Genomic DNA, 16555 nt, shown 5'->3' with positions numbered 1-16555 from the left:
TAGATTGTTTATCTCCACTACGGGGTTTGGACGTGTGTTCCTCTCGCTCGGAGTTCTCGCGCCACCGCCCCGCACGCCTCCACTTTACCGGTGGTATCCTCCCCAGCCTCCGTCCGTTTCCTTTTCTCTCTAAATCCCCTGCAACTGCGTCCCCGCGGCCCCTCCCCCCACCCCCTCTTCGTCCATTTCCTTTTCTCTCTAAATCCCCTGCCGCTGTGTCCCCGTGGCCCCTCCCCATCCCTTCTTCGTCCGTTTCCTTTTCTCTCTAAATCCCCTGCCGCTGCGTCCCCGCGGCCCCTCTCCCCCTCCCCCCACCTCCTCTCCATACGTTTTCCCGCCGCTGCTAATCCCTGCAGCCCCACCCCCCCCCCCAGCCTTCCCATTCGCCCAGCCCTCCCTCCTCCCAGCTGCCACTCCCTCCCTCCTCCCCGCGCCCAGCACCAGTCCCCCCGGCCCCTCAGACAAATCTACCTCCCCCCTTACCCTCCACTCACTCAACCCAGGCCTTCACGCCACCTGCACCCTTTCCAGCCCCACACACACCCATGGCCTCTTCACCTGCTACACCTGTCATTTCTCCTGCGCCTCATCCCTCACACCACACACCAACCATAGCGACCCCCCCACAACAAACACAACACCCCGAACGCAATACTCACCTGCTCTGTCCCCACCCCCACCAACCAGCCCCACCGCACACCACCCCACAACCAGAACACATCCCGCAACAACACCCTCATGCACCACACAAACACCACCCACCACAACCACCTCAACTGCCTGCTCCTCAACACCCGCTCCCTTCACAAACATGCCATAGAACTCTGGGACCTCATCACATCACACTCATCTGACATCGCTCACGGAAACCTGGACCAACCCCTCCACGGAACCTGACATAGCCATCGCCACCCCCAAGGGATACAAACTCCAACGCAAAGACTGCCTCAACATGCCAGGTGGTGGCATTGTCATCCTACACAGGGACACCATCAAAGTCACCACCAGCTCCCAAGACTCTATCGACAACACAGAACACATGCACTTCCTAATCCACATTAACAACAACTCCACCCTCAGAGGTACACTAATCTACAGTCCACCAGGACCACGCACCACCTTCTGCGACACCATCGCCCACACCATCAGCTCGCACGCCCTCACCTCCACAGACTACATCCTCCTCGTTGATCTCAACTTTCTCTTGGAGAACCTTCAAGACCACAACTCAACCTCCCTCATAGACAACCTCACCAACCTCGGACTCAAGCGACTGGTCACCGCACCCACTCAGCAGGACACAAGCTCGACGCAATTTTCACCTCAAGCCAACACATAGCCTACACCCACACCACCGAACTCCACTGGACTGACCACCACTGCGTCCACTTCTCCTTCACCAAACCCCCCACACACCACCATCAACACACCACACCCTACCGCATGTGGGACAAGATCCCCACTGAACGCCTGAACTCCCAACTGGCTCACAACCTCCCCCTCCACACCAACGACCCCAACGCAGGAGCACACAACCTCTCTAAATGGATCACTACCTGCGCAGACACACTAGCCCCCTCAGAAAACACATTGCCACCCGCAACATCAAGAACGCCCCATGGTTCACCCCCGAACTCCAAGACTCCAAGCGCAAATGCCGCCAAGCTGAGAAAATATGGCGACAAGAACCCTCTACAACCAACTTCTCCACCCTCAAAACTACCATTCGCACCCATCACCAACTCATATGCACCACCAAAAGAGATCACTACAAGACACGACTTGACAACAACTCCCAAAACAGCAAAGAAGTCTTCACCATCATTAAAGAGCTAGCTAAACCCAAAGCCAAAACATAGACCCCACACACACACAGCCCCTATGTGACGCCCTCTCCAACCACTTCCACCACAAAATCCTGGACATCCACAACAGCTTCATACCATACACACACCGCACACACCCCTCACTCACCCAACTCATCCCCCACTCATGACCCCCCCCCTCCACCACACTCACTACCTGGGCCCCCACCACACGAAGAAACCGAAAAAAACATGAACTCCATCCACTCGGGATCCCCCTCCAACCCCTGTCCTCATCGCATCTCAACAAAGCCAGCCCAGCCATCGCCCTCCTACTCCGCGACATAATCAACTCCTCTTTCATCTCCCCCACCTACCCAGACCCCTGGAAGCACGCAGAAATCACTGCTCTCCTAAAAAAAAAAAACAAAGCCGACCCGGAGTTCCTCTTCAACTATCGCCCCATCTCCCTCCTCCCTTTCCCCGCCAAGGTAGCCAAGAAACTAGTCAACGCCCGCCTATCCCACTTTCTCGAAGAAAACAACACTCTTGACCCCTCACAATCCAGGTTCCGCAAGAACCACAGCACGGAAACCGCCCTCATCGCATGCACTGACGACATCAGGACCAAAGTCGACAAAGGCGAGACCGTCGCACTCATCCTCCTAGACCTCTACGCAGCCTTTGACACTGTCTGCCAGCACACACTCCGCACACGCCTCCACAACACAGGAATTCGCCACAAAGCCTTAGACTGGCTCACCTCCTTTCTCACCGACCGGACCCATAGAGTCCGCCTTCCACCTTTCCACTCCACAGCTACCAAGATCATCTGCAGAGTTCCCCAAGGGTCCTCCCTCAGCCCCACACTCTTCAACATTTACATGATCCCCCTAGCCAACATCCTCCGACCACACGGAATCACTGTCCTCTCCTACGCAGACGACACCCACCTCATCCCCCCCCTCACCCGCAATCCCACCACTGCCAAAACCAATCTACACCCTGTTCTCCTCGACACCGCCAACTGGATGACAACTAACCACCTCAAGCTTAACTCCAACAAAACCGTATGGGACGACTCCTGGTGGCCCACCGCCCTAGGCCCCGCACCCACCCCCGCAAACCACGCACGCAACCTTGGCATCATCCTGGACCTCTCCCTCTCCATGACACAGCAAATCAATGCACTAACCTCCTCCTGCTTCCACACACTCCGCACTCTAAAAAAAAATCCTTCAAATGGATTCCCCCAGAGACCAGGAAGACAGTCACCCATGCACTCATCAGCAGCAGACTAGACTACGGTAACGCCCTCTACGTCGGCACCACACTCAAAAGCAAACTCCGGAGAATCCAGAACACAGCAGCACGCCTCGTCCTTGGCCTACCCCGCCACGAACAAATCTCACCACACCTCAAATCCCTTCACTGGCTCCCTATAGACAAGAGAATCACTTTCAAGATCCTCATCCACGCACACAAATCCCTCCACAACACCAGCCCGACCTACCTCAACGAAAGAGTGAACTTCCACACTCCCACCTGCAACCTCCGATCAGTCGACCTTGCACTAGCTACAGTCCCCCACATCCAACGAACCACCACAGGAGGCAGGGCCTTCTCTTACCTCGCCCCCACAACCTGGAACTCCCTCCCCACCAACCTCTGCAAAACCAAAGACTTCCTACTCTTCCGAAAAAAGCTCAAGACATGGTTATTCGAACAGTAACCCCCCCCCCCACACACACACACACACACAAGCGCCTTGAGACCCTCACGGAAGAGTAGCACGCTCTATAAACATTTTTGATTGATTGATCATCTCGATACAGTCTAAAACCGCCTTCTCTCAGTCTCTCTTTCCGCGCCGGTACTGTCTAGATCGCATTGTCGTTCTTACAGTCTGCCTTCGGTTCCAACACTCAACACAAAGCCTACTCTCTGCCTTTTGGGGGCATCCGCAGCCCTCTTCAGGCCTATACCCTCTGCATGGCATCCAACTATGCAGACCTGATGGAACGGACTCCATTTTGCTTTTGTCCTCAATGTCATTCCAAATTTCCATCATTACACATGGAGAGAGGAAGAGGGAGGAGGGGGGATAAATATGGAGGAACACTTCGTACTTAGCTCCCTATAATTCAAAATACACACGAAAGTACGGGGTTCTCTAAAAGAGGACGTCGTGGATATTAGCGTAGCCCTGGGTTGTATGTATTCCTATTTGGAAGGGTAAAGTCAGTGGAATGTCAGTTGGAAATTGCCGAGTGCATATTCGGAGAGGAACAACGGGGGGTGGGAAAAAGGGGATTTCCTTTTACGGACTAGGTGGTCTCACACACTATATAGTGTCATGCTTCATCATTTGACCACCTAGACCCACCCAGGTAGGACAGTGCCACCTGGGCGGACTCAACCTCACTGTTAAAGGAACAGGAGGGAGTGCGTAAATAAACTTGTTTCTGGAAAGATCGGGATGCAGCTAATCTACTGAAAAAAACTAAAAACACCTAAGCAGACACCTATGAAGAGCAACAATTTTAATGGTGGTGTCTGACTGGTGTAGTTAAAAAGGGGGGTTGGGACACCTCTGTGAGGGCAAGGACTCACAGGGTCACCTAACTAATTACTAGCCAACATGTTTCTGCCCTCAGGAGTGAGCCAATGAAGGTCTCGGGGCATTCGTCAGGGCCTAGGATCCCTACGTCTCACGTTGGTGGAAAATACTCTATGGGGAAATCAAAGAGTGAAAAAATGGAAAATGAATGATCTACCTTACCCAAGGAGTTACCTTGAGGCGGCCTATGGGGGAAAAACCAATAATTAGCACACTGGTGGCACACAGCACTGCAAAACCAACCAATTACACACGTGTCAAGGGGATGCATTCATGCACGAAACACATATGTTCAAAAAGGTAATATACATGCGTGGAGTGACTGAGTGGGTATATCTACACAAGTGGACAGTCCTATCCCTGCAGGGAATTATAGTTCTTACCCTTTTCTTAGATGCTGTTAGCCTCTGGTATCCAGGAGGGGGAGTGTCCCCTTATAGTCACACACTAAGGGAAAGAGATGAACATACAGACGAAGTGAGGAGAGGAACAGAAGTAGGCAGAATAGATACAGAGGGAGCATTAGGGGGGGAGCAAGTTCCCACTATTGCTGGTAGAAAAATACTGGTTAAGAGAAACCGAAGTGGCTATAGACAATAAACATGAAAAGTAAGATTAAACGCAATAAGGGCTTATCTGTGCTGCCTGTGATCCGGTATGCCTCTCACTACATCAAAGGGGACGCTCGCCGTGCGCCTATTTCGTCCTCTCCTTGGACCGCTTGAGACAAGTGGCTGAGGGAGAACGGTCTATTTATGGCTGTAAGATATTCCAGGTGCGCCCTGTTAGCGCGTTAATTGGAATTCAATTGAAGTTAATCACCGCCGCGGGCCTCGTTGCGTTGCTAGCCTCGATATGATTGCCGTAATGGCGGGCGCACCGGCAAAGCCGGGGCGCCGGCATGAATGTGATCGAGTGCTGGGGCGGGCCTCTTAACGTTGATGGCCTCGATGTGCTTAACCGCACCCGCAGGAGCCCCAGCTGAGCCGGGCGCCGGCATGAATGCGAGCGAGTGCAAAGGTGGAGACCGAGCCGGAAGATTCCGGCCCGAGCGCCACCAGCGGAAGCCTCGCGTTTACAGTGGCCGCTGGGAAATGTAGTTCCCAGCGGTCCCGTGGCCCAAAGGGCCAAGAAAGAAAAAAAGAAAAAAGGAGAGGGAAAGGATGAAGAAAAGGAAAGAGGGGGGGGGGGGGGGAAGGGAAAAAAAAGCCACAGAGGTCTATTATAAACCCACAGATCGAAATAACCTGCTCCAATTCCAAAGCTTCCACCCAAGGTCCCTGAGGGAGAATCTCCCTGTTGGTCAATTTTTACGTCTGCGACGGAATTGTTCCACCCTCACAGACTACCGCAAACACGCTGAGAAATTGGTTAGTAAGCTGCAAACCAAGGATTATCCCACACATCTGGTGAAGAGAGCATACAAAAGAGCGGGGAATAATAATAGGGATCAACTACTACAACCACGCACTAGGACGTCTGACACTGAACAAATTGTGTGTGTGACTACCTTTAACCCACTATCCAATAAGATTCAGAAAATCATCAAAGATGAGTGGAAAATCCTTATATCTGGGTGTTTACCTTTTCAGCAGCCACTACATGCGTTTAAAAGAGCCACAAACATACGGGACATGGTTGTCCACACAAGACCCAAAGAAAAAAACAATTCCCTAACGACACAAACCACACTATGGGGCCTCCCACCACCAAGAGGACACTACCCATGTGGTAATTGCAGTGTCTGCTGTTTCACTAAAAAATCAACCACAATAGACCTAGACCTTAAGACTCCATGGGCTCAAAGATCCCTAACCAACTGTAACAGCAAAAACGTGATATATTTGATTAGATGCCCCTGTAACCTTAAATACGTGGGAATGACATCTAGAAAGGTCGCCACAAGAATCTGCGAACATAGGAGTACGATCCGTTGTAAACGAGAGGCTACTAAATTGACTAACCACTTCCTTCTGGAAAAACATTCGGCAGATGACTTAAACTGGACGGTAATTGAGCAACTACCTCCATCGTCCTCCAATATGACACAGAGATTGCTCCAGACCGAACAACGTTGGGTCTGGAGATTACACACGGACACCAATGGTCTTAATGATGAGATCCCCTGGTTCACACTCAATAAATGATTTCTCTTATTAATTTATGAGTCCTCCCTCCCGTCCGCTTCTGCTCTATCTTTTTCTTTCCCCCCCCCTCCCCTTTGTACTGTCCCCACCCCCTACCCTGATCCTTTACGGGACTTTGCCCCGGGACCACTCTGTTCTCTTACCCCCCCTCACTACTTCCCCCCCCCCCCCTGTCCGTTTTGTTCCCTCTTCTCCCTCCTCCCTTTCTTCCGTAACCCCCCCCCCCCCCTTTTTTTTTTTTTTTTTTTTTTTTTTTTTTTTCCTCTCCCCCGCCCCCCCCCCCCCCTCTTTCCTTTTCTTCATCCTTTCCCTCTCCTTTTTTCTTTTTTTCTTTCTTGGCCCTTTGGGCCACGGGACCGCTGGGAACTACATTTCCCAGCGGCCACTGTAAACGCGAGGCTTCCGCTGGTGGCGCTCGGGCCGGAATCTTCCGGCTCGGTCTCCACCTTTGCACTCGCTCGCATTCATGCCGGCACCCCCGGCTCAGCTGGGGCTCCTGCGGGTGCGGTTAAGCACATCGAGGCCATCAACGTTAAGAGGCCCGCCCCAGCACTCGATCACATTCATGCCGGCGCCCCGGCTTTGCCGGTGCGCCCGCCATTACGGCAATCATATCGAGGCTAGCAACGCAACGAGGCCCGCGGCGGTGATTAACTTCAATTGAATTCCAATTAACGCGCTAACAGGGCGCACCTGGAATATCTTACAGCCATAAATAGACCGTTCTCCCTCAGCCACTTGTCTCAAGCGGTCCAAGGAGAGGACGAAATAGGCGCACGGCGAGCGTCCCCTTTGATGTAGTGAGTGGCATACCGGATCACAGGCAGCACAGATAAGCCCTTATTGCGTTTAATCTTACTTTTCATGTTTATTGTCTATAGCCACTTCGGTTTCTCTTAACCAGTATTTTTCTACCAGCAATAGTGGGAACTTGCTCCCCCCCTAATGCTCCCTCTGTATCTATTCTGCCTACTTCTGTTCCTCTCCTCACTTCGTCTGTATGTTCATCTCTTTCCCTTAGTGTGTGACTATAAGGGGACACTCCCCCTCCTGGATACCAGAGGCTAACAGCCTCTAAGAAAAGGGTAAGAACTATAATTCCCTGCAGTGATAGGACTGTCCACTTGTGTAGATATACCCACTCAGTCACTCCACGCATGTATATTACCTTTTTGAACATATGTGTTTCGTGCATGAATGCATCCCCTTGACACGTGTGTAATTGGTTGGTTTTGCAGTGCTGTGTGCCACCAGTGTGCTAATTATTGGTTTTTCCCCCATAGGCCGCCTCAAGGTAACTCCTTGGGTAAGGTAGATCATTCATTTTCCATTTTTTCACTCTTTGATTTCCCCATAGAGTATTTTCCTCCAACGTGAGACGTAGGGATCCTAGGCCCTGACGAATGCCCCGAGACCTTCATTGGCTCACTCCTGAGGGCAGAAACATGTTGGCTAGTAATTAGTTAGGTGACCCTGTGAGTCCTTGCCCTCACAGAGGTGTCCCAACCCCCCTTTTTAACTACACCAGTCAGACACCATCATTAAAATTGTTGCTCTTCATAGGTGTCTGCTTAGGTGTTTTTAGTTTTTTTCAGTAGATTAGCTGCATCCCGATCTTTCCAGAAACAAGTTTATTTACGCACTCCCTCCTGTTCCTTTAACAGTGAGGTTGAGTCCGCCCAGGTGGCACTGTCCTACCTGGGTGGGTCTAGGTGGTCAAATGATGAAGCATGACACTATATAGTGTGTGAGACCACCTAGTCCGTAAAAGGAAATCCCCTTTTTCCCACCCCCCGTTGTTCCTCTCCGAATATGCACTCGGCAATTTCCAACTGACATTCCACTGACTTTACCCTTCCAAATAGGAATACATACAACCCAGGGCTACGCTTATATCCGCGACGTCCTCTTTTAGAGAACCCCGTACTTTCGTGTGTATTCCAAATTTCCACACACTGATCACCACCAGTTGTCTAATTTGTGTCTTTCCCCTGACCACAACGAGCCAACCTGCGATGCTTGTCGATCATTTTGTTGAAAAAGACACTCAGAGACAGAAGAGCTCATTGGATGGAAATGGCGTCTCGGACTCCAGACGCACATCTTCGGTGATGAGCATGCACAGGGAGAGCCGGAGCAAGAACAGGCCTTTTTCATCGAAGACTCCCACTCGTATGTGCAGTCCGACATCGAAAGCCAGCTGTTGCAGTCATTGCAGACCATCAGTAAAGAGACCCCTTCACTCCGCGAAGTCTATATCCAGAGAGGTTACTGGTTCGCCACTGCCTTCTGACCATGGTTGGAGCAGAGAAACTGCTTTGGATGCCCTGCCCTCCGGCTCGGCATCGAAAAAAGCCAAAGTAAACTGTTCGTCATTGACTTCAAGTGCTGATTCCTCCACCCTGGTGTTGACCCGACAGAGTGGACATGGTGCTTCAGTACCGACCATTTTGGCACCGAAGAAAAAACTCATCCTCCGTTTTGGTGGCAAAACTATCTCACAAGTCAAAGACTTCAAAACTGAAAACTTTGTAAAAGACTTCAGTGTATTCTGGACAGTCTTAGACCACCCTCTCACCGGTGGAGCCAATTTTGGAAGTAATGGACACTCGACATCGCCGACTTCACAGTCAGGGGAGAACAGTGCGTATTATGACATAATTCCCTATCCCTTTAAAGAGACAATTGTCCTTTCAAGAGGTGCTTGATTCGTCTCTGCCTCCAAAGAAGCCCATCAGAGACTAGGCTCTTTCCCTTCCACAGCCTTTTCCTCAATCCTCTCCACCTCCTCCAGCTCCTTCTCCTCCTCCTTTGGGGTTTACACCACCAAATTCACCTCCTAATGGGGCTCAGGACTTAGGAGACACATTGGATGACCCAGACCTAGGGGACACATATGATCCGGATCCTATTACACCCAATGATCTGGAACTCTACCCAGTTAGACCATCACCACCTGAGTATGTTCCACCTCATATCAGCAAATCATAGCTAGGGCAGCATAATTCTGTAAAGTACACATGTATACTGATCCTACCGAGGAAGACTTTCTAGTTGATACCCTTGGCACAATACATAAAGAAAGTCAGTGTCTTCCTTTTGTAGTTCGGAAACTCAGACAATCTTCCCTCACCATAATCTTGGTAGCTCCTACATGGGCACATCAACCATGGTTCCCAACACTGTTAGATCTATCAGTAATTCCACACCAGAGGCTCCTCAACAGGCTGGATTTTCTAACACAGAGTCAAGGGGAAATAAGACACCCAGACCCCAAGTCGTTCAACATAGCAATGTGGCTCCTGTGGCAATAGAATTTGGATATTTACATCTACCACACGAATGTATAGATATTCTTAAAGAAGCATGTAAACTCACAACTAGACAATGTTATGCAGCAAAGTGGAAAAGATTAGTTTATCGCCAACCAAAAAACATTGACCCATCTTAAGCCAACCATTCAAGAGATTGTCTGTTATTTACTGCATTTACAAAAGGATAATCTTGCGTACACATCCATTTGTCTTCATTTAGCAGCCATAGCTGCATATTTTCAAAACAGACAGAATACTTCTTTGTTGAGAGTTCCAGTTATTAAAGCATTTATGGAAGGACAACTGCATTCTGCTGCTGAGTGTTTCCTCTCCTTTTGTGTTGCTTCTGGGACCCTCTGTCACCCCAATCTTTCCTCAACAGCCATATACTTGTGCAAGGGGGTTTGATGCGATAAAAAATTAAATTCAAATTGAATTACTTAGTGTTCTGTATTATTGCTTCTTCATGGCACTAGATGAGGAAATCCAGTTAATGTTTTTGTTTTCTCTCCAGGCTCCAAGTGCATCTTTATGCATTGCCATTTTAAGTCTTCACTGTGATAGCATCGCTTGTGGTCATCTGCTGATACACCACAGTTGTGTCCTGTCTCGAGCGCTGAACAACCCAGAAATGGACAGCAGGCTGCTCATAGACATCATGAAAAATCTGATTTTCAGTGCAAAGATGATGTTTGTTAAGGCCGGCAGGAGCCAGGATTTAGCCCTCTGTGACAGGCAAGAGTGTTTTTTCTCAATTATGACTTTGAATTTCTCAAATAATACTGGGGTGTATTTATAGTCTTTGTCTATGGGGTTTGTATAGTTTCAAACATGTAGCTTCTTGTGCACCTGCAGTTCTTTGGCATTATAGACATACTCATGTATAGATGTAATACAAAAAACTGAGCAATTAAGATGACAAGTTCAACGTTATTTCTCATTTTAACAAAATCTGGGGGAAAATGTATAGCTTTAGTCTGTGTGGTTTGTACAGTTTCAAACATGTATCATTGTGTACATCTGCAATCAGTTGGTATTATAGACCTACAGGTGTATAGATGTGATTCAACAAACTGAGCAATGCAGAAGATTTGTGCAACTTTATTAATCACCTTAAGAAAAACAAATCCCACATTGGCTACCAAACCACAATGCTTACTGTATCTCACATCCTCCTTCCACTACTCCAAATCTACATCCTATCAAGCTCCATCTTAAATCCCTTGTGAAAGATGCCCTCACCCGCCCTACTCTGGATTGTCAATTTCTCCCTCATCCAATGAAACTTTCCAGATACTCTTAATTCAGGACACGTCTGAGGAAATCAATCTCAGATCCAGGTGCCTAGCCAACTTCACACACGTCATGCATCTATCCTTCTTAGCAAAATCATTTAAAAAGCTGTCTCCATCCAACGTTTGGAGAAGACCAATGTGAACAGCCTTCTGCCGGCCAAGCATTCTGGACCCAGAATATCTTTGGGTATTGAGATAGCTATTCTTTAAGTAGTTGATGAGGCCCTCATCATCATCAAGAATTACCCTCTCCTTCTACCTCCCAGCTGCCAACAGGTTGCACTGGTTGAATTCAAAACCCATGGTTTCTTCTTTCTTCCATCTTCTCCATTCTCTGCGTGGAACCACTCAGATCGTTGAACAACTTAAAACAACCACAGATCCATTCATGACATTCCATGAACCTAGCTGGTTTCACCTGCTGCCTGACTGCCAGTGTGAATTTAAATGGATACACCATTAACACATATCTCATCTTTAAATAACATAACTTTAAGAAAACAATGAAAAAGTGAAGCATCACCTCTCAGCGACCAAATGTGCAACACCAGCTCAAGCAGCAGTTCCAGTGACTCTCACCCACTTAAATTAGGTTATTGCTGCTAACCTTAGGCTCCCAGACACCACTCAACACTCATTCAAGTCATGTTGCAAGCCATGGAGCTTCTCTTCGAGGGCTTATGGAAATCTGGCCACATCACCACTTTGCTGAGGATGCTTAAGTTACTCATCATCTTCCTAAAGTCTAGTTACATTGTGTATTACAAATGGCATCCCGAGGTACCTGGCCATAAAATCAACTACCTTTGATGGGCAGCACCAGACCAGATGGCATGTCCACCTTTGATGGGCAACTCCTGGACAGAATCCAAGGCATTGCCAGATTGATGATGAAAATGTGAAAGGAATTAAACAAAAATGAAACAGAAAGCATGCCTTCTCCACCTTCTCTGTCAGGATATGGTCAGGATCCCTACTGACATCAAAACAGCTTCAATCTACCTGCAGTTCTAAAAATGGTTATGACTTACCTCTTCCAAATCAATTTCCCCACTTCCACAGAGACACACACATATATCTAACAATTTATCTGCAGTCTCCCTATAATGTATCCAAACTGCATTCTTAGGCTCTTGACCTTTTTGTTCAGTCCTTGGTTAGTAGCTGAGTTTGTACTTTATACATGCACATACATATTTACATATACCAATACGATAACAAGCAATAGGCAAAAGTGTCTGATACATCATGGGTGATGTTGTGGCTGCATATTGATGGATGCATTTTTAGGGTACCTTGTAAACTTAATTTTCTGTAGGTACTGATCTGAATTAGTCAGCATAGAAACTAGATTATTTTCTATCATTAATAGTAACTGTTTTACGCCTTTTCCAAACAGTGACGTAGCAAGGCTGACATAGGTCCTAGTGCAAGAAATTCAAATAGACCCGTATTTGCTGTGCTGGTAGTAAAAGAGATCAATAATTAGAGTTCAGTGGACACTTTAAGTCTCTAGGCCCCTGTACCTGTTACACCATTTATAGTTATGTCCCTATTCCCAAAGGATTCTAGTGAGGCAGAGCCATATGCCATTGTTTCACCACTATAATAGTCGCTTACCTTCTTATTCTCATTGTTCTTGTTCTCATCCTCCCCTTTTTACTTAATTTAAATCCTGTTGTTCTTTCCTCTCGTGCAAGAACTTAAGAAAGAGGCAAGTGAGAGTTTGCAGAATGAGAACTGAATGGTTTTAGGCATGTTTTCCAATGCATCAGACTGTGAATATCCTTTTACCTTGAGTTAGCGGAAGGGGCAACAGTCTGCCTAAACTAGAGCAGATACCTCTGTGTAGCATGTAGGTGTTTATTTCCTGATGTGGATATCCAGGGGCTATGACTTGAAGGCACCTGAAAACAAAATAATCCAGAATCTGGAATCCAGGACATCCATCTCCTTTCAGTAGAGATACCCTTGAATTTATGTCCGCTAGTACCCTACTGAGTGGCATTGTTTTGCACCCTCTGTAACATAACTGGATTTTTTTAAATTCCAGTAAGCCATCAAATATTTGAATATTGTCTCTACTGCAAATGGACGTTTTCTCTGCAGTAATAGAATTCTGTCATTTGGGGGTTTCAAAACAAAATATCTACACCATCAAAATTCTGAAATACTTTTGTGCAATTTTCATTGCACAAAGGTATTAGACTTTCCACTGAGATTAAGTGCATTGTACAAATGAGCAGGTGTCCTACATGTTACATATCTTTCAATGCCAAAATGGATAGCTTCTGTTTTGGTTCTATTAAAAAAAAACACTTTGGTTGATTGAGTGCCAAGTTTAGATAAGGGATTGCTTCATTTGTTTTCCTGCACTTCACTTTAAAAACATACATCTGAATAGTGCCTGTTTAGGCTAGGGTTCTGACCTGGATTACTGGAACAGATGGGTACATGATGGCTTATATGCAGGAACATCAGTTTGAGTGTGGGGAAACATGGCACCCATGAACCCAGTTGATCATCACTCGGTTTCCACCCCTAGTTCCTGTACAGACAAAAATGTCCTGAGCCTCCAAAGTGCTTTCCAGTGATTTTTGTTTTTAACCACTAATAGTCCAATTAAAGCTTGGTGATACTTTGATTTTTTTTTTTTTAAGATGAGCATTGGTGGAACATATTGTTTGTTCACTAGTCACGTCCTCCGCTACCCATAGAATTCAGGAAGATAGGTCTTGTCACCCCCATATCCCATTCGACATTGATGCTTGGACCTCAGGGGGTCATCCTCTCATTGTAGTCTTTTTGAGTTTGCAAACCTTACAAAGCCAAGCATAAAGTGTGTTCTGCTAGGATATTGTAGGCTAATTCTGTACAATGATTATTGTTTTAGCACTGTGCAGAATTACTGTGGAGAACCTGGTTAGAAGTTAATTTAGGAAACCCAGAGGAACACTACTCTTATATGGGGTCATAGAATAGAAGGTCTGCTGAGAAAGTAGTTTTAATTTCTTAAGCAGTAGACGCAGCTGGAGAGCACCACCTCTGCCATAGCAAATAGTCTCCTCTTCCTTGGATTTGTGATGTGCATGCTGTGTAATGTCAAAGAGGCCATATTGACCAGCTGGATGAAAATTGACCAGTGCTGTTTGCTTGGGTTCTTGGTAAAGCTTTGAAAAAAGTTTTTGTCTGTTGTGTTGATTCTTCTTTCGGGTAACCATTTCAGATTTGGTTTTGACAGCTCACAAAGTAAGGTTGAACTGTTGGGCTTCCTTACCTCAGACCAGGGCGTAGATTGATTTGGTCTGCAGGTAGAAGTGTACTTCCCATGCATTTTCCACTAGGTTATTCTGAGTGAATTTCAGTCTTTTCAGGCCATCTTCTGTTGGTAACACATAGCATCTGTTTAAGGTGTAGATATACTGATGTCAGATTCCAGGCAACAGTGAGGAAGGAAACTGGTAGCGTTTTCTATTGTGTGAGCCTATTTTGTTTTCTTTTTGTGTACCCCCTGTAGTTCCAATCTATAGGTAATTCGGCATTTGACCTTGGCCTGTGCCACTTTAATGAGGTGTTGTGAAAATCTTTGGTCAATTCTTGATTGCCTTTTGGGTGCTAGTAACCCATTTTATGATGATTGTTATGGGCAGTCCCAAGAATGTAAAGGTGTTGACTTCTTCAAAACGTTTATCTCTGATGGTGTTTATTTTGTCCATCCTCTATTTTTTTCAGAAAAATCCTTGTTTAGTCTTTTTGTTTATTTTTAGGCCCTTTTGCAGACAGTGTATTTCCATGGCTGCTACTTGGACTTCTAATACTATGAGGGTGCTTCTTGTGAGGACGGTGTTATTGGCTTATAGTAGGCATATAGTAGCACAAGCACCTGGACGCTCTTGATTGATGGCATTTGTAGGAAAGTGCCCTTGTTGGCATGGTTACACCCCCACTTTCTTTCTGATATTGATGCAAACTTTGATTGAGAGTGTGCTGGGATCCGACTACCCAGACCTCAGCACCAGTGTTCTTTCCCAAAACCTGTACCATGGTTTCCACAATTGGCACACCCTGGGACACAGTTAAGTCCCTTTCAAAAGGAACCCATGGTGCACAGGGTCCTGTTGCCAGGGAAGGTCCCCACGGGCTGCAGCATGTATTATGCCACCCTTGGGGACCCATCATTAAGCACTTGCACACTGCCATTGCAGCTTGTGTGTACTGGTGGGGATAAAAAGACAAAGTCGACATGGCACCCCTCTCAGGTTGCCATACCCACAAACCACTGCCTGTGGAATAGGTAAGTCACCCCTGTAGGAAGTTGGCTCAGTATATACTATCTCAAAGTGAGAGATAGTGTGCATAGAGTCCAAGGGTTCCTCTTAGAGGTTGATAGTGGCAAAACTCAATAATACTAATGCTCTATTTTGTGGTAGTGTGGTCAAGCAGTAGGCTTATCAGAGGGTAGTGTTAAGCATTTGTTGTACACACACAGGCAATAAATGAGAACACACACTCAAAGACTTATCTCCAGGCCAATAGGTTTTTATATAGAAAAATATATTTTCTTAATTTATTTTTAGAACCACAAGATTCAGATTTTAAGTAAGGACGTTAATTGTAAGGTACTTCACACAGGTAAGTATAGAACTTTGATTTAAATATGTAGTACACACAGTTTAGGTTAAAATGGCAATCAGCTATTTTAAGAGTGGAAACTGTGCAAAAATCAACAGTTCCTGGGGAGGTAAGTTTGGTTAAGTTTCTCAGGTAAGTAAAGCACTTACACAGTCTCCTGGGCATAGGCAGCCCACTGTTGCGGGTTCAAGGCAACCCCAAATCCACCGCACCAGCAACACAGGGCCGGTCAGGTGCAGAGGTCAAAGGAAGGCCCAAAACAGATAGGCGCCTATGAGGATAATAGTCTCAAAATCATCAGGATGTGACTTTTTATGATGTGTCTTTAAGCAGCTGCAATTGTGTCATATTGACAATTGGTGTATGCTTTGTCACTTGAAAGCCGATAGGTAAACCAAGTACCAGTGGTTTAGATGTTATGAATAAAGTGTTTAAATTTTTTTTTAAAAAAGATATCCTACAAGTGCTGGGGGTCTCCTATATTTGGGGAAATTCCAACCATGCTCCTCATCACTGTTATGGTTATCTAGTCTTATTTTTGTCTTGGCCTGATGCTAGTCAGTCCTGTTTGTTTTTGTGGTTGCATGCTTTCTTCAATGGCGTGTTTCAATCCTATATTCGGTTGTTTTACGAGGTCAGGTTTCCTGCCATTTCAGTGCATCTCATGTTTGACTATAGTCCTTGCGCTCTTCTCCCGGGTATTGTTTACAGTTGTTTTATTGCAGGGACCGCCTTGCTGGGT

General features: G+C 46.8%; 1 protein-coding gene across 4 annotated transcripts in view; it reads left to right on the top strand.

Annotated features, from left to right (window-relative positions):
* ZFYVE26 (zinc finger FYVE-type containing 26) overlaps nucleotides 1-16555 on the top strand; it is a 449330-nt gene that overhangs the window by 296683 nt on the left and 136092 nt on the right. For all 4 annotated transcript variants that reach the window (XM_069208874.1, XM_069208871.1, XM_069208872.1 and 1 more), the window contains one exon: nucleotides 10401-10621. In XM_069208874.1, the coding sequence (XP_069064975.1) occupies nucleotides 10401-10621 (221 nt within the window). The remainder of the gene's footprint in view (nucleotides 1-10400; nucleotides 10622-16555) is intronic.

Source organism: Pleurodeles waltl, chromosome 9 (assembly GCF_031143425.1).
Source record: "Pleurodeles waltl isolate 20211129_DDA chromosome 9, aPleWal1.hap1.20221129, whole genome shotgun sequence".
Taxonomy (NCBI): domain Eukaryota; kingdom Metazoa; phylum Chordata; class Amphibia; order Caudata; family Salamandridae; genus Pleurodeles; species Pleurodeles waltl.
The sequence above is the reverse complement of the archived record's forward strand: the minus strand, read 5'-3'. Positions and strand labels throughout refer to the sequence as shown.